At 42.9% G+C, this 27,561-nt stretch overlaps 1 protein-coding gene across 7 annotated transcripts in view; it reads right to left on the bottom strand.

Moving 5' to 3' along the window:
• The window catches only part of B3GNTL1 (UDP-GlcNAc:betaGal beta-1,3-N-acetylglucosaminyltransferase like 1), a 106,995-nt gene that overhangs the window by 63,590 nt on the left and 15,844 nt on the right, over positions 1-27,561 (bottom strand). For 4 of the 7 annotated variants that reach the window (XR_006341345.1, XM_043905095.1, XM_043905097.1 and 1 more), the window contains exons 4-5: positions 24,622-24,686; positions 782-847 (exon numbers count right to left, since the gene is read on the bottom strand). Coding sequence is in view for 4 of the 7 variants with exons in the window: in XM_043905095.1 (XP_043761030.1) it covers positions 782-847; positions 24,622-24,686 (131 nt within the window). In the remaining 3 variants the exon portion in view is untranslated. Of the gene's footprint in view, positions 1-781; positions 848-8,151; positions 8,255-24,621; positions 24,687-27,561 lie in introns of those variants that run through there. The other 3 variants (XM_043905098.1, XM_043905100.1, XM_043905101.1) reach the window with 3 other exon arrangements.

Here is a 27,561-nt window from a genome sequence, read left to right as displayed (position 1 = left end):
TGCAGACACTTTGGTGTGCGGACACAGCAAAGGGACAGAAGTGAGCAAAACCCAGGGGCCGTTCCTCAGCAGACACCATGCGTCTTAAGACAGCTCTGGAACTTTCTCTTTCCCACTTTCAAGACCAGTGGTTCAAAGATGTTTTTACTAAAACTTCAGCATAGATATCTGAGCAGTGAGTCCTATGGTCAAACACCATGTCTGAGGATCAGCCTCCTGGGCCACCCTGGACCCTGAGCCTCAAAGGGGCGAGTGACTCATGGGCCTGAGATGTCCTTCCAAGTTTAAGTGGGTAGAGATGCTCCCCTACATGGGGCTCCTGCGGGGGGATGTGAGCCTCCCTGCCTGGAGGACGGGTCCTGGGGAGCCTCACTCATGGGGGCCAATGTGGAAGCCGTTCTAAAGATGGGAGTGTAGTCTGAGGTTATGCAGATAATAAGATTTTTTTAAACTGATACACCCTACAGCTCTGAATCTATTTTCATGTCCAAGGTACACAGCTTCTAAAAATGCTGATAAAACTAAACCAAACCAAAAAATAAATTAAAAAATCCTTTGGACCCATTTGAAAGTAACAAGTGCTACTCAAAACAAGAAGCACATTTTTCTTGAAAGAAAAACACCCGTGAGTGTGGAGACACACCAGGCACACACCTTTCTCCGAGAGGGCAGTCTGGCTGCAAACTGACTCTTTCAATCCTAAGGAAGAATGTTAATCTAAAAAACTATAATGGCATTTCTACCAAAAGTTGTAGAGACATGCATAAACATCCATACTTACACTTTTTGGGTGTCGCAAAGCGGCTTCGTGTTGCAGCCTCACTCTCTGAGGCATCATCACGTCGTCCTGCAGGGGAGAACACACTTGAAACTCCAGGAAGCAACTCTGACAAACAAGCAAGAAGACAGACAGCCTGACGGCGAAGCAGGCAGGAGACCAGAACAGGCAGTGCAGACACTGCCCAGTGACCCATGACCCCATCAGTCACCCGGGAAACTCAACTGCCCAGGAGGCAGTGTAGCATGAGTGAGAAGTTGGACAATTCCAGTAAGAACTACACAGCTGGGAGGAACGAGGATCTGAGGAAGACAGTGGGGCATGTCCAGCAAGGTGGAGACTCTGATTCCCGAGAGCCAGTAACTTTATTTACCCCATGGCCAGAAAAAGGCTTACACATACGCACCAGAGAGATGTAGAGAAATGTTCACCACAGTGTTGTTCAAAATGGGGAACAGCTTGATGTTCACAGAAACCAGCCAAGGTAAGTAAATTGTGTGCCTCGCTATAGTCAAATACCATTGAGGTATGAGAGTGAACGACAGCTACACACGCATAAGTGAATTTCACAGATATAACGCTGAGTGAAAGAGGCAGGACAACAGAATAGATATAGTATTACTCCTTTTATTTAAAATTCAAAGTCAAGCAAAATTAACCTGCTTATTTAAGATACACACACATATAATATGAACTACCATAAAGAAAGCAAGAAAATTATAATCCCAAAGTCAGAATAGTGGTGACTTTGTAGGGAGGGGGTCAGGGTGTACCTCTTAAGTATTAGCAATGCAGTTACTTGCTGAGAGGTAAATACATGTGTATTGACTTCCTAATTAATCTTTAAAGTGTACATGCATGTTCTGTGTATTTTTCTATAGGTATGTTTCATCTCACAATTTTAAAACTGCTTTAAATTGATAAAAAAAAAAAAAGCAAATATGGGTACCAATATGCCCAACAGAAGAGCTAAAAATAATATCATTGGGAGGGTATTTATCTTTAAACTGAGCAATGAGATAAACTAAAAGACCTGTATTTGTATCTCTCATTTCTTCAACATGGCCTCATGAGCGAATGTGCTAATCAAATGAACTGCAGATGAAGTAAGCTGAGAGGAAGCTTGTGGCTAATGTGAGGAGGAGGGGGAAGGAGGTGATGAAAGAGGAGGAGGGAGGGTAGGGGGAGGGAAGGAGGAGGGAGAGGACAGGGAGAAGAAGGGGATGGACAGGGCAGGGGTCCCTCCAGGCACAGCGGCGCCCTCAGCAGGCAGGAACAGAAACGCAGGGAGGAAGCTGTCAGAACGGGAATGGAGGAGTTGCCTATTCCAGGCCCGAATCCTTCCCTGGCTCCCATCAGGACCATGCGTGCGGGCATGTGCGTGGTCAACCACAGCTGGGGACCTTAAAAAGGAAAACCAGGGGGGCTTCCCTGGCTGCTCGGACAGTAAAAAGGAAAACAAGGAAAATTGAAGTGGTGGTGGGGTAGGGGGTGGGGGATGGGGGGTGGGGTGAGCAATGTGAGGAGAATAAAAAGAAGCTATGCTAGAGCTCGGCCTATTTCTCTCCCACAAAGGGTACAGCAAGGCGGCAGGGCAGAGACAAAAGAGGGAAATTTCCCTGAAAGGGGAGGTCTATTGATCAAATTCCTGAAAAGTGACTCCGTGTCTGGGGGCCTCATGCCGAATCCTAGAAGTTCTGAGGGTTTCCTAAACCAGTCCCCACTCCTGGTTGCAAGTGGGAAGGTGCACAGGTCAGCACAGGACTAGGCAAGCGTTTCAAAGTGAAAGTGGGGAGGGCTGAGGAAGCCACAGGCAGGGTCAGGGTCAGGGCTGGCCTCTGCCCACAGCATGACCTCCCCTGGGACCCTGTGCAGTGGCAGCACCACACACGCAAGCCCCACTTCCTCCAAACTCAGGTGAGAACCCCGGGAACACCACCACAAGCCTCTGGCCTCTAGTTCCCATACACACTCAATGACACCAAGACATCTACTGCAATGGGTATCGTGTGTGAACCAGCTCAGCTGTTGTATTTGGCTGGACCTCAAAAATATTTGCTGAGTAAATGAAGTGTCTGTTCAGGGCGGAATTATATTTTCAATTCACCTCACCATTTACACAATACTCCTTTTTTTTTTTTTTTGCTATTTATCACCATTTTCTACAGTTGGAGGCAGAGCAGCTAGTATTATCCCCATTTTGTAGCCAAGGAAACCAAGGTTTGGAATCTCTACAGAATCCATTCAAGATCTCATAGCAATTACACGTCAGGATTAAAATTTGAACACAGGTCCAGTTTTACAGCTCAAGGATTTACACAAAAAGCAAAATTGCCCAAAAAGTCTTAGCTCTCAAGAACATTCTAATACAGTCTTCTATCACCTCTGCTGCTAGGTGTCTGAATAAAGTGAACATCTGCAAGTACAAGGAGAATACAGGAGACATTTAACACACCCCTGACCCTAAGCTGAGAAGGTCAAGGAGGAACACAATGAGTAAACATTCAAGTCAAAAAGTGATAGCGTAACAGGGTAACAGACTGTCTCAGCTGCACAGTGACTGCAGATTATAGATAAGTTCCTTGCTCTCTCAAGACCATTTTGAAAGAGGAAAAACTTGCTGAAAGATGGGAGCATGAAAAGATCTTTATTATACATGAAAAGTGATGTGTATTTTAATAACAAGCCCAGATGTGTTTCTGCTGTGATCCCACTGCCTTTCATCGATGTCCATCCCAGGGAGGGGCCCGCTCTGGTTAAGGTCACTGTGCTCACAGCTGGTACCCAATACCAGGAGCTGGTTTTAATAAAAGTCAGCTGGTATCTGCAATGCAAACAGGAGGGGGCCTACAGGATGCATATAAAAGGTCATCAGCATGAACTACAAAAACCCAGAGTCTGCATGTCCTGATCCCAAGGTGTATCTGGAGACAGACTTTCCCTACCACAGGAGGGAGGGTTCAAAACCTCCATATTTATTTGCCGACAAAGTGTGCAAGATTCCACAATGATAACCAGGTAAGAAATGTCCTTGGCAGCCAAGGGGAAAGAATTTCAATGTATTATAAAAATAACACTAATTCAAGATGAAACACTGTTCCCTTTCTGACCAGAAGAATGTTGGGTAGAGAAAAACTAATCTGGTCAAAGAATCTGAATTAAAAGAAACCTGCACCACTGAAATGTTGTGAAGTAATTAGCCTCCAATTAATTAAAAAAAAAAAAAAAAAAGAAACCTGCATCTTTGAGTTCAGTAGCTTCTGAATAGAGGGTGGTCCTGAGGGAGTGAGGCTGTGGACCCCCAGGGATGACCAACTCCCAGGATGAGTGAGGGGCAGGAGGAACCACTTGTACATGAAGGAAATAACAGTCTACAGTCAAGAAGATCTGTGAAGAAAGCAAGGTCAATGTTGTGGTTTCTGTTAAGTCTCCTTATGCGTGACTTATGGACAAGATTTGAAGACACAGGTAGAAATTCCCTGGTCACACCTCAACCTCAGGATGCACACTTCACGCAGAGGACCCTGAAGGACAGGGAAGAGAACAGAGGAAACCCCACCTGCACGCTGAGAGCCAATTTCCAAAGCACAGTGTTAGGGACTCACGTACATGACCCACCTACATTTTCCCGAAGCCAGAGACACAGGGGAAGCGGGTCTGCTTGAGAGAAGCTGTCTTCTGTGATTTGCAACTTAGCCTGAGTAACTAAGTCATGGCAGGGCAGGACCCACACCCAGGTCAAAATGCCTCCACATCCACTTGCAGAAATGACAGGCTAATGGCACACAGTTACCAAAGATACTGGAAGAGTCTTAAACAGAGTTAACAAGGTGGTGGGGACTACTGAGTCCAAATCTCTGAGACGCATCAGCTGAGCGAGGAAACAAGCCAATTCTCCCCTCAAGTCCTCACTGATCTACAAGAAATAGCTAAACTCTGACCCATGGTTCTGGTAACCCTCCCAGGCTGCAGGGAATGGAGATCAGAGCCAAGGGTCTGCTCAAGACTGGGAGAGGGGGTGGGGCCTGCTATTCAACCCACAACAGTTCTGAGCTCAGGTCATGGCAGGTTACCTCCTCAAGAGGTGAATGAGATATGTAGCCTAACAGGGCCCAGAAGCCTCAAACAGGATAACAAGGGTCCCAGGATGGTGGTTCTCCCGGGCACCTAGCAGAAGAAGAGGAAAATCTCTGAGGCAAAGAACTTTCATCCATGGCCTCAAATTAAGTCCACAGAGAAGTATTCAAATACAATGACCAATGCACAAAGACAAGGGGACCTGTAAGTAAAAACACACAAAAGAACAGACAATAAAAGACTTCCCAGGGCAACCATTAAGAAAATAATTTTAAAAGAGTTAAAAATCACTAATTTATTATAAATAGTACACTAGAAAATATCTATTTAATTTTCCTTAAAAGGGAAGCAGTAAATAGAAAACAGAGGAACAAAAATCATGAGTCATAGAAAACAGAAAAGAAAATAAATAGCAAAATGGCAGACATAAATCCAATCGTAAAAAACTTAAATATGTGAATAAATTCAAAACTCTAATCAAAGGTAAAAGTTGTCAAACTGCAATTAAAAAAAAAACACAAAAACAAAAACAAGTTCTACCTATAAGCTATTTACAAGAGACAAAAATTCAGGTTCAGAGACACAAATACATTAAAGTAAATGAATGGAAATTAAAGTAAATTAAAGTAAATGATACACCAAGCCAACTATAACCATAAGAGAGATGCAGTTTTATTAACATGAATCAAAACAGACTTTAAAACAAAGAACATTAAAAGAAACTAAGAGAGACATTAAACATTGACAGAATGGTTAATCCATCAGAAAGATATAACAACTATAAATATGCATGTATCTAACAACAGTGGGACAAAAAGAAACAAAAATGAATGGCACTGAAGAGAAAAATCAACAATTCAACAATAAGAGCTGGAGACTTCAATAACCCACCATCAAGAATGGACAGAATAGACTCAAATGAGTTCCACCATATGTAAAATAGATAGCCAACGGGAATTTGCTGTGAGGCTCAGGAAACTCAAACAGGGGCTCTGTATCGACCGACCAACGGAGAGGGTGGGATGGGGAGGGAGCTGGGAGGGAGGTTCAAAAGGGAGGGGATATATGTATACTATGGCTGATTCATGTTGACGTTTGACAGAAAACAACAAAATTCTGTAAAGCAATTATCCCTCAATAAAAAAAATAAATATATAAAAAAAAGAATGGACAGAATAACTTGACAAAATAGTGCAGCTACAGATGATATTAGCACCACCAACCAACAACATCAACCAGCTGACTTCGCTCTATGGACACCCACCCAACAACATCAACTTGCTGTCGTCTACCTATGGAACTCCCACCCAATAACAACAGACTGTATACTACACCACAAAACAGGGATTGTAAAATTTTAAAGATCAGATCCCCCAGAGAAGGGATAGGATACCCACTCCAGTATTCTTGGGCTTCCCTGGTGGCTCAGTCAGTAAAGAACCCGCCTGCAATAAGGGAGACCTGGGTTTGATCCCTGGGTTGGGAAGATCCCCTGGAGGACGGCATGGCAACCTACTCCAGTATTCTTGCCTGGAGAATCCCCTTGGACAGAGGAGCCTGGTGGGCTGCAGTCACAGTGTTTAGAAGAGTCAGACACGACAGAGCGACTAAGCACAGCACACAGAAGCATATAAAGTGTGTTCCACTACCACACAAAATTGTTAGAATTCAAAAATAGGATTTGGGGACATCTACCACCAATATATGGATATAAACAATGTACTTCTAAATAGGCAATGGGTTAAAGAAGAAATCACAAAGGAAATTAGAAACTACTCTGAGGTATTTGAATGAAAATGCAAACAGGACACAATACAAACCAGCTATAGCAATTCTTGGAGAAAATTTTATAGCTGTTAATGCCTAAAGTGACAAAGAAAGATCTTAGGAACCAACCACACACACACACACACACACACACACAGCAAAGTCAACCAAAAGTAAGCAGAAGGAAGATAAAGATTACAGCAGGAACCAATGAAGCAGGAAAAAAAAAAAGAAAAACAGAAAATCAATTAAAACAATGGTTGGTCTTTTGAAAACATCAAGAAATTTATCAAACCTTTAGCTAGACTGGAGATGAACAAGCTTTTTCTGTAAAGGGTCAGATAGTAAAAATTTTAGCTTTTCTGCCACATATGGGTTCTGTCAATATTCTTTTTGTTTTGTTTTGTTTTTACAACACTTTAAAAATATGAAGACCATTTTTAGCTCAGAGGGCATACAAAAACAGGCTGCCAGTGGGTTTGGCCTGTGAGCTGCAGTCTGTGGACTCCTGAGCTAGACAGACCAAGAAAAAGAGAAGACACAAATAACTGATTCAGAAGTGAAAAAATAAGACAGTAGCTCTAACATCACAAAAGTTAAAAGGACTATGAGAGAGTACTATAAGTAACTACATGCCAAAAATTTAGATGAAACGAACAAATTTCTAGAAAGACATGAATTACTAAAACTGACTGAAGAAATACAAAATCTGAATAGATCTATAAAAAGTTAAAAAAAAAAAACAAACTAGTAATTTGAAATCTCCACACAAAAAAGTCCAAACTCAGATGGTGAATTCTATAAACATTCAAAGAATAAAGAACATCCCACCTTTACAAAGTCTCCCAGAAAAATGAAGAGGAAGCATTACTTCCCAGCTCATTCTTTGAGGCTCATATTACCTGATACCGAAAAAAATAACATCACAAGAAAAGTACAGACAATATCTCACATGGATATAGATGAAAAAGTCCTTGACAAAATATCAACAAGATATAAAAAGAATTATACACTATAACCAGGTGGGATTTATCCCAGAAATGCAAGGTTGCTTTACTATCTGAGAGCCAATTAATGCCACAGATCATATTGAAAGAAAAAAAGAATCACTACATGGTGATCTCAGGAAGTGCATAGAGGCATTTCATAAAATCTAATGGTTATTCATGGACTTCCCTGATAGCTCAGCTGGTAAAGAATCTGCAAGTCAGGAGACCTCGGTTCGATTCCTGGGTCAGGAAGATCTGCTGGAGAAGCGATAGGCTACCCACTCCAATATTCTTGAGCTTCCCTGGCAGCTCAGCTGGTAAAGAATCTGCCTGTAATTCGGGAGACCTGGGTTTGATCCCTGGGTTGGGAAGATCCCCTGGAGAAGGGAACTACCCACTCCAGTATTCTGACCTGGAGAATTCCCTGGGGTCCCAAAGAGTCGGACATTACTGAGTGATTTTCACTTTCACTTTTCATTCATGATAAAAATTATTGACAAAGTAGGAAGAAAGGAACTTTCTCAACCCAATAAAACTCACCTACAAAACCCCTGCAGCCACATCTTAATGGTGAGTGATGGAATGCTTTCCCCAAGGCTGGAAACAGGGAAGATATCTGCACCTGTGACTTCTGTATTGATGTCTGGTCAGTGCAATCAGGCAAGAAAGAGAAATAAAAGGCATCCAGATTGGAAAGGGAAAAATTGCCTCCATTTGCAGACAACAAGATTTTGTATTTAGAAAACCATAAGAGATCCACCAAAAAAACTACTAGAATTAACAAACAAGTTCAGCAAGGTCACATAATATACAAAGATACCAAATATCAATAGTATTTCTATATATTGGCATTGAACAATCCGAAATAAAATTAAGAAAATAATACATTCACAATAGCATCAAAAGGACAAAATACTGAAGTATAAATTTAACAAAGGAAGTATAAGACTCGTATGGTAAAAATTATAAAACACTGCTGAAAGAAATTAAAGACCTAAATAAACAGATCAGACATCCCATGTTCATGGATTGGAAAACTCAATTCCTCAGCAAAGCAATTCTCCCCAAATTGACCTACTGACTCAATATAATTGAAATCTAAATCTCAATTTGCTTCTTTTGTAGAAATGACAAGATGACCCTAAAATTCATTTGGAAATATAAAAGATCCAGAATGGAGACAATGTTGAAAAAGGAAGAAATATTGGAGGACTTATACTTTCTGACTTTTTTTTAAATTGGAATATAATTGCTTTACAACAATTGTGTTAGCTTCTGCACATTTTCTGACTTTGAAACTCACTACTGGAAAGCTACAGTGGAGACCTAAAGGTAAACAGAGATCAGTAAAGCATAATTGAGAACAGAGAAATACCTTTGCAATTATGGTTGATTCAAGGCAGTTCAACAAGAATAAAATAGTCTTTTCAACAAACTGCTAGACAAGTGGATCACCACAGGGAAAAGGTAAATAAGACCCTACACACAAAAAAAAATTAACTCAAAATAGATCACAGACTTGAATGTAAGAGCTAAAACTAAAAAAATCTTGAGAAAAAACTTAGGAGCAAATATTAGTTATTTTGAATTAAGCAAAGAATTCTTAGATATGACAACAAAAGCACAAATAATGAAAAAGAACTGACAAACTGGGCTTCTTCAAAAGTTAAAAATTTTGTGTTTTAATTTAGGTATAAATTTATCAAGAAAGTAAAAAGACTATCATAGACTGGGAGAAAACATTTGCAAATTCTATATCCAGCACTAACCAGTACCACCCTAAAGACACAACATCCTTCCTGACATTTAAGATCTTTTAGTCTACTGCAGAGGTGAGTGTTACTGCATTTAGCTGAAGGAGAGACCCTGAAAGGAAGTCCTGTGAGTGATGACCACAGAGGGACGATGACCACTGCAGGATGGAGCTCACAGTTCGGGGAGAGCAGTTAAAATGGAGGGAAACAGAAATGACACTTTTCTGAAGCATTTCCACCCAAACCCAGTACCCTTTTTCTGTCTCAGGGTATCCTATATTTCTTTGGCTTTTGGAAGAGAATTTATTAAGGCTATATATGAAAAAAAAAAACTATGGTAAACAACATATTATACTTAACAGTGAAAGATTTCAGCTCTCTCTTTCAGATTGTGAAGGGAGACAAGAATGCCTATTATCATGATTTCTATTTAACAATTCACTGGAGACTTGAGTAGAAAAAAAGAAATAAAAGATACAAGGCTTGGGATTTCCCTGGTGGTCCAGTGACTAAGACTCTGAGCTTCCAATGCAGGAGGCCCACATGCCACAACTAAGAGTTTTCGTGGTACAATTAAAGATCCTGCGTGCCGCAACGAAGACCCAGCACAGCCAAATAAATAAGTATTAAAAATAAAAGCTACAAGGCTTAGTAGAAAGAGGAAAAATGATTGCTTACATAAACAACCCAAAATAATCAACAGAGAAATATTAGAATTAAAAATGAATTTAATAAGGTTTCTGGATACAAGATCAAGAAATAATTTCTTTATATGTACAATGATGCCTCTTAGAGTAGTATCAAGAAAGGTCAAATAACTCTCATATATTGTTGGTGAGAATGTAAAGTGGTATAGTCACTTTGGAAAACATTATGGTAGTTCCTCAAAATGTTAAACATGGAGTTACCACATGACCCAACAATTCCACTCTAGGAAGAACTGAAAACACCTAGCCACACAAAAACTTGTACAGGAATGTTTATAGCAGCATTATTTATAACAGTCAAAAAGTGGAAACAACCCAAATGTTCATCAACTAGTAAACAGATAAAGTGTATATTCATACAAAGGACTGCTACGCAACAATAAAGAGAAATGTAGTACTGACACAAGCTATAACATGACGAACCCTGAAAACATCACGCTAAGTGAAAGGAGCCATTCATAGAGACCACGTTATGTAGATTCCATTTATATGAAATGTCCAGAACAGGCAAATCCAGAGAGACAGAAAGGAGGCTGGTGGCTGCCCACAGATAGGAGCTGGGGGGATGAGGGGTGATTACTAATAAGTACGGGGTTTAATTTTGTGGTGATGGAAAAAGTCTAAAATTAGATTGTGGTGACAGTTGCACAACATTGTGAATATACCGAAAACCGTTGGATTGTACACTTTAAATGGGTGGGTTTTATGTGAACTGCATCTCAAGAGAACTGATAAAAATGTTTTTTTTTTTAAATCAAATATCAAGGAATTAATTTAACAAAGGACTGTAAGCCCTCTGTATGAAAACTCTCATGGCTATTGAGATAAATTAAAGAAGATCTAATAAATTAACAAACATATAGTCATTGTTAGGAAGACTAAATATTGTAAAGAAATTTTTCTCACCTAATTGATCTATTGTTTCAATATAATCCAATCAAAATCCTCAAAGCGGATTTTGTGAAAATAAAATTACTCTAACATCTACCTAAAAATGCAAAAAGATTTTTTAAAAATAGCGCCAACTACTATATAGATGAACAAGAGAACATATAGCATGAAATTGACATTCTATAAGGCTACCCTGTGGTATCAGCAGACAAAAGGACAGATTGACAAACCAACTAGAGAGAACACAGAGGCCAGAAACAGGCCACACTCACATTCACGCTGGACTAAAGTCAGCTCACAGAGCTGCAAGGAAGGATACAAATCAGCCAGGATGCCTGTTCATTAGAGGGAGTGCAAACTGACCAGCCAACACGGGAGCCTGGCAGCATCCACCGAAACCGAACATAGGCACCTGAGGACATTCCAGTTCCGTCCCTACATGTGCATTCGCATGTGTGACAAGAGATAAGCACAAGGATTTCTTGGCAGCATGACTCAAACACCCCAATGCCCAAACAGCAGAATGGATAAACTGGGTATATTCATATCATGGAATATTACATAGCAATGAAAAGGAGTGACTGCCATTCCACAAAATAATGTGAACTAGTCTCCAAAACGTAATGTTGTGTGAGATAAGGCAGGCACAGAACACATGATGAATCACATAAAGGTCAAAATGACTAACTTCGGGTGTTAGTATCCCAGCTGTCTTGTGGAGAAGAGGAGGGGAATTACTGACAAGGAACAGGAGGGCATGTGTGACACTGGCCATGTTCCATTCCCGGGCTGAGCCATTGGCTGCATTGGAGTGTTCACTTCCTCAAAACTCAACAGACTGTGCACTTATGATCTGTGCTGTGTTTATATGTTAAACAGAAATAAGCAAAATCAATTTCAAGTGGGGTTTACATCAAAATAGAAAAGGTTAAAAAAAAAAAGCATTTGGAACATCAAAGAATAACTTCAGGGCCTTCAAGTAAGAGAATATAACTCATGAAGAAGACAAAAAACATTGACCAGAAAGGAAAAGATTACTAAATTAGAACTCCTTAAAGAATTCTATTCATCAATAGACAGCTTTCAGAGAGTGAAAAAACAAGCCACAGAGTGGGAGAAGCCAGACATGGAAGATTATACATGGTTCCATTTATAAAATCTTCCAAAACAGGCAGAGCAATATTTAGCTTTGGGGAGGACGAAGAAGGTAACTGTGAAAGGGCAAGAAAGGTGCTTCTGAGGTGGTTATTTTCTATCCTAGTTCAGAAATATTTGCCTTATGATAATTTACTGAGCTGTACATTTGTGTTTTATGTTCCTCTCTATGTGTGTTTTTTTCCCATGATGTAAATGATGAAACAAATTAAAATCTGAACATGACAAGGACTGTCACCAGAACCATTCCTATTTGACATTGCATGGGGGCGTCCCAGCCAGGACACTGGGCCAAGAACAAAGAAGAAAAGCATGTGGGCCAGAGAGAAAGAGGCAGTCTCTATTCACAGATACCATGGTCACTAAACAGTGAGTTCTTAAGTGAAAAAACAAAAGACAAAACAAAACCAACTAAAACAAATAAGGTAATTTATTAATAGTATCTTTATAGCAATAAAACTGGGAGATGAACCATTTTTGTTAGCATCAAAACTCATAAAATACTTGGGAAGTATTTTGTTAAATTTATGTAAGACCTGTATATCGAAAACTATAAAATATTTCTGAGAGTAGCTTAAGAAGGCCCAAATAAACTGACAGATATACCATGTTTATAGATTAGAAGATTCAATATTAAGATTCCCAAACAGAACTATAAATTCAATGCAATTCAATAAAAAAATCCAAGCAGACTTGACAAGCTGATTCTAAAATTTTGCAGAAATCCCAAAAAAGCTAAAGAGATTTGAAACAATTTTGAAAAGGAAGAGCAAAGTTGGAGGATTTACAATACCTGATTTTTTTTTCAATGAAATGATTCTGTAGCTTTATCACTAAACCTGCTACAGGGTTAAAAGAGATGCATGTACCCCAATGTTCATTGCAGCACTTTTTACAATTGCTAGGACATGGAAGCAACCTAGACTCCTCTGTCCAAGGGATTCTCCAGCATGATCACTAAGCACCCAAATAAATGTTCAACATATTTAGACATCAGGGAAATGCAAGCTAAAACAATGAGATAGAAACACATGTATACTACAAGGGCTCAAATTTAAAATACAGACAATTCCAAGTGTTGGAAGAACATGAAACTACTGTTTCTGGTAGGAAAACAACTCCCACAAGTTGCTGGTGGGAGTATAAAATGATTTCAGTCTCTTTGCAAGATAGTTTTGAAACTTCACCCAAAGTTAAATGTACATGTATTATATCATCCAGCAATCTATCTCTAGATATTTACCCATGAGAAATGAGCACATATGTCCATGATAAGACCTGTATACAAATTTTCATAGCATCTTTACTCATAATAGCCAAATATAGGAAGCAACCTAAATGTCCATCAATGGATGACTATATATATATATAAACAATTTGTGGTTTATTCATGCATTAGGATACACTAGTCAGCAATAAAAAGACTCAATTACTGGTATAAGAAACAATATTGATAAATCTCAAAAACTTACGCTGAGCCAACAAAGGCCAACCACAAGAGTACATATTGTATGATTCCATTTACATGAAGTTCTAGAATGGGGATAAAAATCTAATGTACTGAAAGAACAAATAATATAATTAGATCACTAACCTAAAGAAATCGCATTTGTGGTTGCTTCAAGGCATGGGAGAATGACTGCAAAGAGGCATGAGGAAACTTTTTATGGCAATGGAAACATTCTAAACTTGACTAAGTTGGTTTTTATATGTGTGTATACATTTGTCAAACTTATGGAATGTACACTTAAATGAGTGTACTTTGTTATATGTAAGTATTATTCCAGTAATACTGATTCTTAAGGTAAGTGAGTGAAAGTCACTCAGCCATGTCCAACTCTTTGCAACCCTATTGACTATACAGTCCATGGAATTCTCTAAGCCAGAATATTGGAGTGGGTAGTCTTTCCTTTCTCCAGGGGATCTTCCCAACCCAGAGATCTGAACCCAGGTCCCCCGCATTGCAGGCCGATTCTTTACCAGCTGAGCCACAAAGGAAGCCCTTTTAAAGTATAATGTCTCTAACAAAGTACACTCAGTGTTGGGCTTCCGGTTCAAGATGGTGGAGTAGAAGGACGTGCACTCATCTCCTGTGACAGCACCAAAATTGCAACTGTCTAATGAACAACCACCAACAGGAGGCTGCTGGAACCCACCAAAAAGTACACTCAGTGTTTAGAAAAAAATTAATCTGAGTTCATTCCATGACACTTTTTGAAAATATTATAATTCTGGGTTTATTGCATAAGCTCCACAGCAGTAATACCAGAAATGCTCAGTATTATATATTACACATTATCATCATCCTCTGAACATACTATTTTCACCATTCTAAGTTCCCTTCTAGTCTCTATCTATATGCATATATAATATTTCAACAGCTATAATTATGGCATAAGAAAAACACAAAAATAACTTAGAATCAAACATGCAATTTTACTATATACAAAAAAATTCAAGTTGTGCATTTCTCTCTGCTGACAGCGCTCCCAACAGAACCCAAAACCTACGTGCTGCCAATGCCCCTGCCCCTGCTTCTTGCTCTGTCCTGGGTGGGTGGAGGAAGGAATTCCCTTTGGGAAAGAAGACAAGAATCCCCTCCCACCAACAGGAGATTGGCAGGAAGGCGGGCAGAGGGAGTCTGGAGGGGGGAGGACACGCCTGGCACTGTCCGTGGTCCTGGTCCTCCCAGAGCACACGCATGCAGAGCAGATGGTGCCCTCTCTGGGGTGGAATCCACGCCATCTTTCCTTACAACTCTGCCACCTCTCTGCAAGTCCACCCTGGTGGTAGGCTCTGCAGGGCAGAAGCTTGGAATTTAGTGCCCACCAGGCCCAGGACGCTACTGCAGGAGGCAGAGGCTTCTGCTTTCACAGTGCCCACAGTTTGGTAAGATAGAGAGGGACAGTGAAACTGGCAGTAAGGGCCAGACACGGCAGTGGACAAGATGACCACTCAGACCTCAGGAGCCCAGTGGATGGAGTGCCTGGGACAACACGGTCCAGCACCAACCTACTTGGGAATAAAAACATGGATGCCACCAGGGCTGGATACAGAAGAACCACTGTGGAGCTCCTTAAAGCCAAGTCTGCTGAGGAGACCTGGAGTCTGAGCCCCTGCAGCAATGGGCCCCAAATCTGCATTTCTAGCAGGCTCTCTCCCTGGCCAGCAGGTTTTGGAACCAGCGCTGGGGAGGAGCAGCCCAATAAATACCCGGAGGTCACTTCCCTTCCCCAAGCCTTAAAATGAAAACACTCTACACACATAAAAAATATCTCAAAAGCTCACTAGTGTCTAAAGCATCTTCTCTTTTAAAACATCAAGTCCGGTGGCACTTGGCAAGAACTACAGCTTTCCAGGCACAACAGGTGATGGTGCTGACAAAACAAGAATATGTAGGGAGCTGAGTGACTGACGTTGAGGAAGTGTGAGTAGCAAGGGTGCCAAGATTTCTCAGGTCTTTCTTCAACTCTTCTCTGTCTTCCCTCTGTTCGAGAAAAACCCTTCTGAACAGGAGTGTTAAGAATGACTATCTCGTCTTTCAAAGAACAGGAGTAGAAGAGTCTATACACATGGATCTTTACCAATTTGCAGCTGCCATCAAATAAGGGGTCACCCCTCCCTCTCCCCCTCAATAAACCAAGAGCCTAATCTACTTCCCAGGGGTGTTGCTTGAGCTTTCTGGGAAACAGCCATCACTAAAGCACATGGCCCTGCTCCTGAGCTAACTGATACCCTTCAGGTCTTGGGTCCACACAAGTCCATAATTTTTATCTAAGGAAAGAAGAGACAAGGGGGAGCAGAAAGGAAAGTGAGTGGTGTGTTTAGATGTTTATAATTGAGCTGAACTTCAGTGGTTTTCAAATCAAAGTATAACTTTAAAACATGGCAGAAGTATCTTTGATGTGAAAACCACTGAAGTTCAGCTCAATAATAAACATATTCATATGAAAACACACAACCTCCTCTGCACCAGCAGCTAGAAGACAGGGGAGAGGACTCAGGGACAGTGAGGTGGCAAGAGACGGGAGCTGGAGGGTCCCCAGCGCCTCATGCTCTGGCTCTTCCCGGCCTGGTTGCCCCTCTCCTGGGGCTTCCAAGCAATGTGTCTCCTGCTTGGGGTTGAGGGGCAGCAACGCTTACCCGTGGAGCTGAAATTCAGCAGCCTCCAACTGTTCCAGACCTGAACACACAACATTTCTCAACTGCTTTCTAAAGTTGTAGCAGATTCTCTTTAGCTGGTAACAATATTCTTTTCTGAATGATCCCATACTAAAATTGTCAAGTCAAACAGAAAAATCAGGTGGTCACAGGGAACTATATTAAATAGTCTATGATAAACCATAATGGAAAAGAATATGAAAAAGAATATATATATACATATACAGTTACTTTACTGTATAGTAGAAATTAATACAACATTGTAAATCAACTACACTTCAGTAAATTTTTTAAAGAAGTAAGGTGGCATGTGTTGTAGAGACAGGAGAAACAAAGTTCCTCACTCGGTTGGCAACATCTGCATTTAATAAGTTACTGGCAAGTGTGCCATTCCAAATATAGTGAAAATAACATTATTCAGTAGCCTTGTGGGAACCACCATGCCCTGTGGTCAAAAGCTTTGCTCTCAAGAAACCTCAAAGTAAAGTGCGTGGTCTCGTGTTCCACTCCCAGGAGGTACGTGGCAGGAGGCACTCACTCCTCTCCCTTCTATGTCCACATTCCTCCCCCTCCCCACAAGCGCAGTGAAGAGTTGGAGGGGAAATAGAAGTACAAACCACTAATATCTACACCAGCCAATATTTCCACTTACCAGAAGTTTGGAAAAAATGTTTAATGGCAAAAGAGGCTGAAATCACTTTTCCAGTCACCTGTAAATCGGTTAGTTAGAAGACCTCCCTTCCCCCGATCCTGTAACCCAGTTCCTTCTCTGATCCTGTAAATTAAAAAAGCCAGACTGAGGTGGGCATGGCACAGGGAGGACTCAGCTGGACAGGGCCCCCCTGTCCCACATCTCCTTTCAGACCCAGAGGTGACGAGGTGGGGGCAGGGTGGCACAGAGCCAAGAACATGAGGGTCCAGAACAGTCTCTCCTGGAACACAATGGCCAGCCCAGAGAGCAACGAAAGGCCACAACTGCACAGGAACTCTCGGGGAGAATAGCCAGCAGCCCCAGGACCGACCACAGGCTCCAGGAGCCTGCAGAGCCGCAGATGCCCTGGGGAGGGCCGTCGTGCCCATGCACACCAGGAATGTCTGCAGAGCTGCTCGAGGACTAGGGAAAAGCGATGCCAAAGGATTAAGCTTCTCTTCACCCCTGAGGCTGGGAGAGAGCTGGGTTTTGAACTGGCCAGAAACATAGGACACCTGGAAACAGGTCTCTCCCAGACCCAGCAGAGACGACCTACCTGTGGACAGAAGGGCTCAATCCCAGGAGTGGAGGCCCCACACCTCCTGGCTCACCTGCTGCCATGGGCCCTGGACCATGTGGTCTGGCCTCCAAGGGAGCAGAGAGCCATAACAACCATCAATGAACCTGAGAGGACCCAGGGCACAAAACAAAGCGGCAGCCCTCCAGAGTTGCTGGAGAAAAACACAAAAAAGAGGAGCTCTCAAAGGCGCCCGCGGACGTGGAGGAATGGAAAGTATACATCTGACTTCTAACAGCAAAGGTGAAGACAGAATGGGTGGTCACAGCTCACAACTGAGTAAATGAACTGGAGGGTCAAACTATAAAATGCAAAGTTACAGAGAAACAGAAATCAAGAGGGAAGTGAGCAAATGATAAGACCCAGCATTCAAACACCGGAAGCCAAAGAAAGAAACAAGGCACAAGGAAGGAATTAACAGCCAACACAGAAAATTTCATTTCATTTGAAAAAAACCTTGAGTCTGCATTTTAAAAGAGCTCACCATATTCCAGAAATGATTCCTGACACACAGGGAAAAATTCCCAAATTCCAAGAAGATGGAAAAAAATCTTATAAATCTTCGGTAACAACCATATTTTAAAAACCAACAAGTTTCAACTGATACAGAAGCATGCGACAAAATCCAACACCTTCCACAGGATAAAAATTCTGAGCACGTTACGAATAGAAGACAACACACAACGTGAAAGGTTGGTGCTTCCTCCCAGGTCAGGAGAGGGTAAGGATGTCTGCTCCACACACACAGAAGTTCCAGCCAGAGCAATAAGGCAAGAAGGCAAAGAAAAGGGCATCGAGATCAGAGGGGAAGAAATAAAACTGCCCCGTGTTTGCAGAGGATGTGACTGTCCATCTAGAAAACCCTCAGGAATCTACTCTAAAAACCTAGAGCCAGTGAGTTCTGCAAAATCAACAGATAAAATAATCACACTTCTAGATGCTAACAATGAACACAGAAATTAGAGATGCTATGTTCATGAACAGGTGCTCCAAAGGAAATGAAATATTTTTGTGCAAATTTAACAAAATATGTACATGATCTGTATTGTGAAAAACCACAAGATGTTGATGAAAGAAATCAAAGGTGATGTAAGCAAACGCAAAACACATGTTTAGGAAAGTCAAAGACACCCCCTTCTAAGTAGGAATTTCTTTCCTGACGGCAGTGCCCAGGTCACAGAGTGGGTTCTGTCTGAAGGCTGTAGACGGAGCCCTCGAGCCCCCGTGGGAGGTGCCAGGCCTGCTGCCCGGGTTCCCTCTGGGGCGAGTCCCTGTGTCCCCGAGCTTTGTGCTTTGCCTCTCAGGTTTGGCGGGACTGTCCCTGAGGACTTCACCTTCCCACGAGGGGATGGGCATCAAACTCCTGCTCACCCGAAACACCCTCTGAGACCACTGGGATCTTTGTGTGACTCACTTTCTCTCCAAGATGAATATCCCTGGACACATCGGGGACTGGGAGTGACACCGAGGTTGCCCCGGGTGGCCCTTCCAACCCACTCGAAAGGCACTGCTGGCCCCCAGGCAGCAGCCTATAGGACAGCTACTAACAGCACGCTCTCTGAAGGACTGCACTACAGCGATGGGCGCTGAAAGTCCATCTGTAAACAGACTCAGAAGATCGCTCTCCGTGGAAATGACAGCCAACAGGATGGCTGGGTTCCAAGATAAGTGTACAGAAGTAACTAACTCAATCTAACATAACCATTTACATTGAACACATAAACCCAAACCCCACTCAATCATTTCACAACCATCTATTAGTATCTACTATTTGCCAAGTTCCAGGTGCTTCAGAAACATCAGGGAAAAAAACAAGCCCTCCTCCCTCCGGTGTGGAGCTGGTATTCTACGAGGGAAGGCAAACAAAGACGATAATAAAGGACACAGCACTGAAGGTGATAAACACTGCGTGCAGAAGTGAAGTGCAGGGGCAGGGACATTCCAGACGCAGGCAGGTCCCACCACCATGCAGTGGGTGAGAGTATCACTGAGAAGCCAGAGGGGACGGTAGGCCAGGCAAGTACTTGAGAGGCAGAGAAATGGCAGGGCCTGGGGTCGGGGGGTGTGTGGGCGCGGGAGGCACAGCAGCTGCTGTCAGGGGAGGCTGGGGAGGCAGCGCCTTCAGGACCTGAAGTCGCCTGAGCTTTGGCCTTCGCTGTCTCCATCTGACCGCTGCTGTATGCCCTGCACCCGCTAAGGCACCTGGCACATCCAGGTAGCGATCTGCTGAATGAATGAGCCCTGGTCCAGGAGCAGCATGGGAGCTGACCTCCAGCTATGCTACTGCTCCTAACGAAATACGTTCTGAATCCAGACACAGTCACCAGACTGCATCCCAGGAAGCTAACAAGTCAAAATACAACCTCAGTGCCCCAGCAAAGGGGCCTCATGAACCCAACCCTTACGCAGAAACGGTCCATTTTGACACAGGCTGTGGGCGTGCTGCGCTGGCATCACTCCCGCACGGAGACAGAACACACTGGGCAGGCTCAAGCCGGGTGTTCGCTGGAGACCACAACCGCCTTCTCCCGGCAAGCACATGCTCAGGGCGCCGAGGCCCACTTCCCACACCCCCTGCCCAAGGGAGGCCAGGCCAAAGGAGAGGTCTCTACAGGAGGCCCTGTGGGCCATCCCACATAGGAGACGCCTTCTTCATCAAGTGACCAGAGGGCTTCCTCAGGGTTGGGGCACAATTCACAGGTACCCAAGGAGACAGCGAGAAGAAGGCAGTGCCCCTTCTGAGATTTCTGGACAGACACTTGGCCCAACACCATCACTCAGTTTAAAGGGCATTCTACAAAAGTGCCTGGGAATCTATGAAATCATCAAGATGAAGAAAGTCAGGGAGGGCCTGCAGAATGTTCCAGATGAGGAGATGAGAGACTCACAGGTAAAGGCAACATGGACTCTGGGGCCTTAGGTGACTGTGACGGAGGCGGGCACTAGGACCAGCCACCTGTTGGCAGGACGTCCTTGCTCTGGGTCAGAGGAGATGTCCTTGTTTGCAGGAAATAGACACGGAAGGGCTCAGGGATGATGGGGACTGGGTCAGCAGTGCTGCCCTTGAAAACAGAGCTTTCTGTACTATCCCTACAACCTTCCTCGCAGTTGGAAAGGGAAGTGGGCAAAAAGATGCAAACACATGTCATGAAAAAAGGAAACCCACATGGCCAGTCAACGTGGGGCGATGCCGACCATGGCTCGAGATCAGGGCGCACGCATCAAAGCAGAGTGAGGCTCCACTCTGCTCCCGCCTGCTGGGCGAGAGCTGAGAGCTGAGGGCACCCGGTGCTGGGGAGGCTCGGGGCCCACAGTGACCTGCCAGGAGGGACACGTCTCCAGCCACATGGCAGCACACAGCTCCTCTCCTGTAGATAAACTGCTCGTCCCCTGAGGCCTGGGCACTCACTTCTGGGTGTGAACCCCAGAGGAACTCTCGTATGTGTACAACAGGGGGTGTGTGCAAGAACATCCCCAGCAGCTATGCACAAGGGCAAGAGTGTGGAAACGGCCTGGGTGCCCGTCAGTGGGAGCACGGGTGAATACGCGCAGTGTGTTTGCCCAGTGGAATGTTGTACAGCAGACGAATGAATGAGCTGCAGACAATAGAGAAACAGAACGGAACAGAAAGTCTGGAAATAAACCTACACTGACACGGCCAATTGATTCTCAACAAAGCACCAGGGCAATACAACCGCGAAAAGAAAGTCTCTTCAACACTGGTGCAGCTTAATATCCATATGAAAAAATTAACCCCTGCTTCCTACCACAGGAGACACAGAAATGAACACAAAGTGGATAATGGGTCTAAACATAAAAATAAGAAAACAAGAGAATAACTTCTTTGCGGCAAGCAGAGATGTCTCAGAAAAAAAAAATTAACTATAAGAAGAGAAAAATCAGTGATTTTAACTTCATCAAGATTTAAAACTTTGGCTTATCAAAAAGACACCATTAAAATATGAAAAGGCAAGTCACATGGGGAGAAAACACTCAGGAAGCAGGTATCTGACAAAGGACTTGTATCCAGAACACATACCAAACATTGACAACAAATAAGACAATCCAGTTTTTTTTTTAAATGGGCAAAGATTTCAATATCTCACAAAAGAGGATTTATGAATGGCCCGTAAACCGATGAGAAGGTGCTCAACATCACTAGCCATCAGGGAATGTAACTGAAAACAAATGAGATGCACTTCGACTCTGCTAGAGGGGTTGAAGCCAAGGCCGACTCATCAGTGCTGGGAGAATGTGGAGCAGACAGGAAGGGCCACGCTGCAGACAGATGTGCCACGTTACCTGTGGTTCCTCAACCCCGCGCCTTTTATCTTCCCAAGAGAAACAGAACACACACCCACAGGAACACTGACATCGGGATGTTTATGGCCCTTTTATTAAAATAACCCAAACTAGTAACTGCTTGAATGTTGACCAGTAGTAGCATGACCAGCATGGTACCTTAATACCACTGATTAAAACAGAGAACAGCCCGCCAGCACTCACAGTCACAGGTGACCACGACGTGGTGTGGATGCTAAATGCAGGGGCTCACACCTCGTGGCCTCTGTATGGGAGCAGCTCTGGTTGATGCAATCATCATCTGCTCCAATTTGGCTGTGAGTGACAGGGGTGTGTACAGGTGTCAGAACCCTCACATTGCTCATTTTGTACACCATTTTCACATTTTGATGCAAAATGAAAATCTTGCATTTCACTGTATAAGAATTCTCTCTCAATTAGAAAAAACAAAACAAAACAGAAGGAACTATAATGATGTGCAACAATATGGATGGACCTTAACAATATAAGCTTTAAAAGTTCCAAAATATTTTATACAGCCTGGTACCCTTTTTATAAAGTTAAATACAACTACAAATTTTTAATTGGTTCTTTTTCAGATTTGCTTAGACACCAAAAAGTTCAGCAGGGGGTGGCGACAGGGCATTGTATGGTGGTCGCCAGGAATGGAAGGCAGTGTAAATAAGGTTGGAGCAGGAGTTAGCACTAGTCTTGGACAGCAAGATTACGGGTGCTGAGTGTTAGCAAAAGAAACATGGGCACAGAAACAAATAAGGAGATGGATGTACGGACCAGCAACCAGGATGTGTCCTGAACCCAGGGTCAGGGTTCATCCAGTTCTGTGCCCCTGAGACCCGGGGACCTACGTTCACAAAGAGGGAAAGGAATTACCATGGAAACTGGAAAATGGACTAGGATTTCTGCTCAGAGCCTATGGGATACCACACAGCTGTCACGAGGAGAAAACGACTGCCTTACATTGCACTTCAGAGAAGGGGAAGGGCTGCAAGTATGGAGCCCAGGGTCCAATTTCAGGTGTTCGAGGTAGAGCACCAGGATGAATCCAGATGCAAAACCACAAAGGTCAAAAATCAGAGAAACAAAACAGACAGACAGAGGAAAAGGAGCCCCAAGGGCAGAGGTCAGACAAAAGGAGTGCAGCCCCACCCTGCGCCCCCAGGCCTGGAGGGGCCCAAGGGAAGGCTGCCTACAGATAAATGTTCTCAGAGTGTCACTAAAAAGAAAATCTACACATGAGTATACACAACAGATACAATTATGGGTTCTTTTTTCACTCACAATCATCATTTGTCATGTTATTAAAAATTCTTTATGAACATTACAGTAATTTTCTCATACAGATTGACCACAATTCACTTTACCATTATTCTACTGTCCAGTATTAACTTGTTTCCATTAACTAATTTTCCATCACAATTAATAACACTAAAGCTTCTTTGTACATATTATCTTTTTCAGAATTTCAAGGATACCTAGAGTGAAATTCAGGGTCCAGAGCATAAGCCTTTTTAAAGTTCTTAGTACAAAATGCAAAATTATGCTGTCAACGTTACCAGTTCACACAGCATTTCCAAACACTGAGTATCTATATGTTTAGAGAACTTGGTTAATTTGATTTTTAAAAGTAGTACCATATGACCCAGCAATTCCACTGCTGGGCATACACACTGAGGAAACCAGAAATGAAAGAGACACATGTACCCCAATGTTCATCGCAGCACTGTTTATAATAGCCAGGACATGGAAGCAACCTAGATGTCCATCAGCAGATGAATGGATAGGAAAGCTGTGGTACATATACACAATGGAATATTACTCAGCCATTAAAAAGAATACATTTGAATCAGTTCTAATAGGGTGGATGAAACTGGAGCCTATTATACAGAGTGAAGTAAGTCAGAAAGAAAAACACCAATACAGTATACTAACACATATATATGGAAGTTAGAAAGATGGTAACGATAACCCTGTATGCGAGACAGCAAGAGAGACACAGATGTATTGAACAGTCTTTTGGACTCTGTGGGAGAGGGTGAGGGTGGGATGATATGGGAGAATGGTATTGAAACATGTAAATTATCATATGTGAAACGAATCGCCAGTCCAGGTTCGATGCATGATACAGGATGCTTGGGGCTGGCGCACTGGGATGACCCAGAGGGATGGGATGAGGAGGGAGGTGGGCAGGGGGTTCAAGATGGGGAACATATGTACACCCATGGTGGATTCAAGTCAATGTATGGCAAAACCAATACAATGTTGTAAAGTAAAATAAATTAATTAGCTATAAAAAAAGAGTAGTACCAAACTAATTCATGTTTGATCGCAAATGATGTAACATTTTTAAAACCATTGTTTGCATATCTACCTTTGAAAGTCTCCACTCCTGTCCTTTTCTGTTTATCTACTACTCATTATTCTTTATGTTTTCTCACCAACTTGCATGAATTATTTCTATTAAAGGCGATTAATCTTTTAAGCATTGGGTTGGTCAACAACCTTCTTAGTTTATCTTCACTTTGTCTATATGTTTCTCTGTTGTGCAATTTTCTGTTTTTATGTAACCCCATTTATCAAAAATCAATCCACTCAATAGGCGCTACAGCAATTACACAGAAACAACTTAGCAACCTGAGAGACTGATTGTAACATATTAGAACAATGATTTTAAAGAACTACACTAAAATGTAATATCTCTTAATTACTGAACCAACATACAGTCAGACATTTAAATAAAACAAAGTTACTTACTGCATCCAAGAAGCAAAGGTAAGACCCTGAGCTCTGTGCTATTGCTTGATTTTTAGAATATCCGACTGTTTAAAAGAGAAAAGGAAAAGCTCTATTAGAGTTCAGTTTTAGTGGATTCTCTTGCATAAAACTTACTGTGATACACACGGTAGGAAAGCTAGGAACACTCCACACTGCCAAGTAAAAAATCAGACCAGTTTAAATAAAACTGATGCAGTAAATATAATGATAACAGACAACAGTCCACCCAGTACCAGTGTTAAGACAGAATGTGCTCACAGAAGGAAAATAAAGCCGGCAAACATCTATCCAGCACAGCACTAAGGTAACCCTGGGGAGTATTTTTAAAACACAAAATTACAATGTCTCTGAATAGAACTGGCAGAAGCACTTCCTCTAGAAATCTCTGCTGATAAAAGTCACTTTACAGTTACCTGACAGATGGGGCCACAAACACGTGAGAGATCGGCTGGTAGAAGAAGCTCATTGAACTGGACGCTTCACGGGCACAGATTTCACTGAGCACGTGTTCCAGGGATGAGTTATAGGCCCTGTCAGTGTCCACTCTTCCTACATGTCCTGGGAGCCCCCCAGCTCCCCCAGGAGGTGCAGACCCAACTTCACCAAGACGTGACTGGCACAAGAACCCCCCACGGAATGGAAAATAGACCACATGTATGAAAATCCTGGCCGCACACAGAGTTGGCGCCCCTTGCACTGCTGAGCACTGGGACGGCACATGGAGCACAAAGGCTGCAGATTCACCTGCGCCTGGGAATCAGGGAAGCGGTGCCCCGGGGATGGGGGCGCTTCCAGGGCCGGTGAGGTCAGGTCTGCCTCAGGGCGCTGGCTGCAGGGTGTTCAGTTTGTGGAAAAATAATTGAGCTGTACTTTGATGATAGGTGTACTTTCCTACATGGATATTACATTCTAATAAATGGCTTAAAATCCTCATCTTCAAAGAGATTACATCAGAGTTGGAAAGAGAGGTAACCGAAAACCTATGTGAGGTGCCAAACAAATGGTGGGAGGCACTAGGGAGGCTTATGGAGAGGAGATGAGACCACGGCAGAGGGGGTCAGAGAGACAACATGAGTTTAAATTGAGAGAATGAGGTTCCCAGTGATGGACTGGGCAGTGAGCAGCATGTGGACCACAGACAGCACTCGCAGGGAGGGCGGCTAGGAAAGGCTTCAGAACAGAACAGAGTGCAGAAATCAACACACAGCAGGCCTGGTCTGTATGCCAAGGTCAGGGCGGGTTAGAGGAGGCACTGGGTCCCAAAGAAGGAGCCAAGGGACCTTTGAGGGGCACAATTCCCACCTCCCTAGAAAAGAGGCTCCGGTACCCTAATCGCATTACAGAGACGCTTAGATTTGGGGCCACCCAGGAAAGTCACACAAAGCACAGCAGATGTGTGCAGAATTAAAACAATAAATCCCTCTGACTCAAAGCTGAGACGACCTGAAGACTGTGGTCCGTCCCAGGGGACACCAGCAAAGGTCTGCCCCAGGCCTCACCCCAGGTGTTCCCCAACTTTCTGCAGTAAGGGGAGCAGGAGGAGAAAGCAGGTCCCTCCTGTTACTCGGCCGTGCTCTGGAGCAAATCGCACTGTGACCACAAGGATGGACCGCGGCCCTCGCGCAGAGCTTCAAAGGGTATGACCCAGAGGAGTGTCTTTGGCTGTTATCACGTGAGGTAGCACCTTAATTTCCAGCATTAATCCTAGAGCTGGGCCAACCCAAACCAGTTAGTGGGACTGTCACAGATTTCAAAGAACCTGTTCAAAGAACAGGTATAACAAGCAAGCAAAGGAAAAGCACAGAAGGGGAGGCAGGGGCCGGCCTCCTGACCCCTGGGGATGGATTAGCAGCTAGAGCTGAATCTCCATCATCACCGCAAAGCAAGGTAGGCCCAGAGAAAGAGCTCATGGAATCAAAACGGAATAAACAGGAAGAGACTTTTCATAATCACTTTGAAACCAGCAAGAGAGTGGTTTTATTGGTGTTGGGTTTTAGAAGGGGAAAAACTGACCCCAAGAATTTGGGTAATGAAGGAAAACGCAGCTACCAAGGAAGCTGAAAGTTTCTCACGATGAGTCTTGTGTTTGGCAAAGATAAGGAATTTGCTTTAATATTATTGCCTTGAAAAGTCAAATGTTTGTGCCAGGGCCTGATGTTTGGGGAGGCCTGTCCCTTTGTGAGGGGAGTCGGTTGTCATGGTCACAGCAGGAAAAACTCCCGCCTCGGTGAGATATTAACATTCCTTACTCTTGGAGAGAAGAGGGTGGGATTGTGTTTTACTTCAATTTTAGCAAGTGACCACATTATTAAGAAATGTTTTGCTCTATTATGATATGAAATAATAGTAAATGAATCTTAACCCAATTTAAATACCCAACACTTCTGAAAATAGATACTTTGGATTTACAGTATCCAATAGTCGATATAACATTGCCTATTTAAGAAAATATTATTATAGGAAAATGCGTCCTTTCTGACATAATCAAATTAACTTCATTTTGCTAATGTGTAACACAGGATTCCCATGAATTCACCTTATCCAACCTCAAAGAGACAGCAGAATCATTTCTTCACAATACTACAATTTACTCTTTTGTTATTGATAGAATACATACAAAGGTGATGTGGCTCAAGTTATGTCTACTCTATAAAAAGCACTTTATGAAAGACAAAACTTGCTTTAAAAAAAAAACAAAACAACTTGCTTTTAAAGTGGAGATTATACAACCAATCACAGCAGTCATCAAAATGCCTTTCATTTACTCTCATTCAGCTACGGAAGATATGAAACATTTTAATTAAAAAAAATCTTCAAAGGTTGTTCATAGTTGTTGTTCAGTTGCTCAGTCGTGTCTGACTCTGCCATCCCATGGACTGCAGCACGCCAGGCTTCCTTGTCCTTTACCATCTCCCAGAG

Source organism: Cervus elaphus, chromosome 5 (genome assembly GCF_910594005.1).
Source record: "Cervus elaphus chromosome 5, mCerEla1.1, whole genome shotgun sequence".
Classification (NCBI taxonomy): domain Eukaryota; kingdom Metazoa; phylum Chordata; class Mammalia; order Artiodactyla; family Cervidae; genus Cervus; species Cervus elaphus.
Note: the sequence above shows the minus strand (reverse complement) of the source record. Positions and strands in the feature narration are given on the sequence as shown.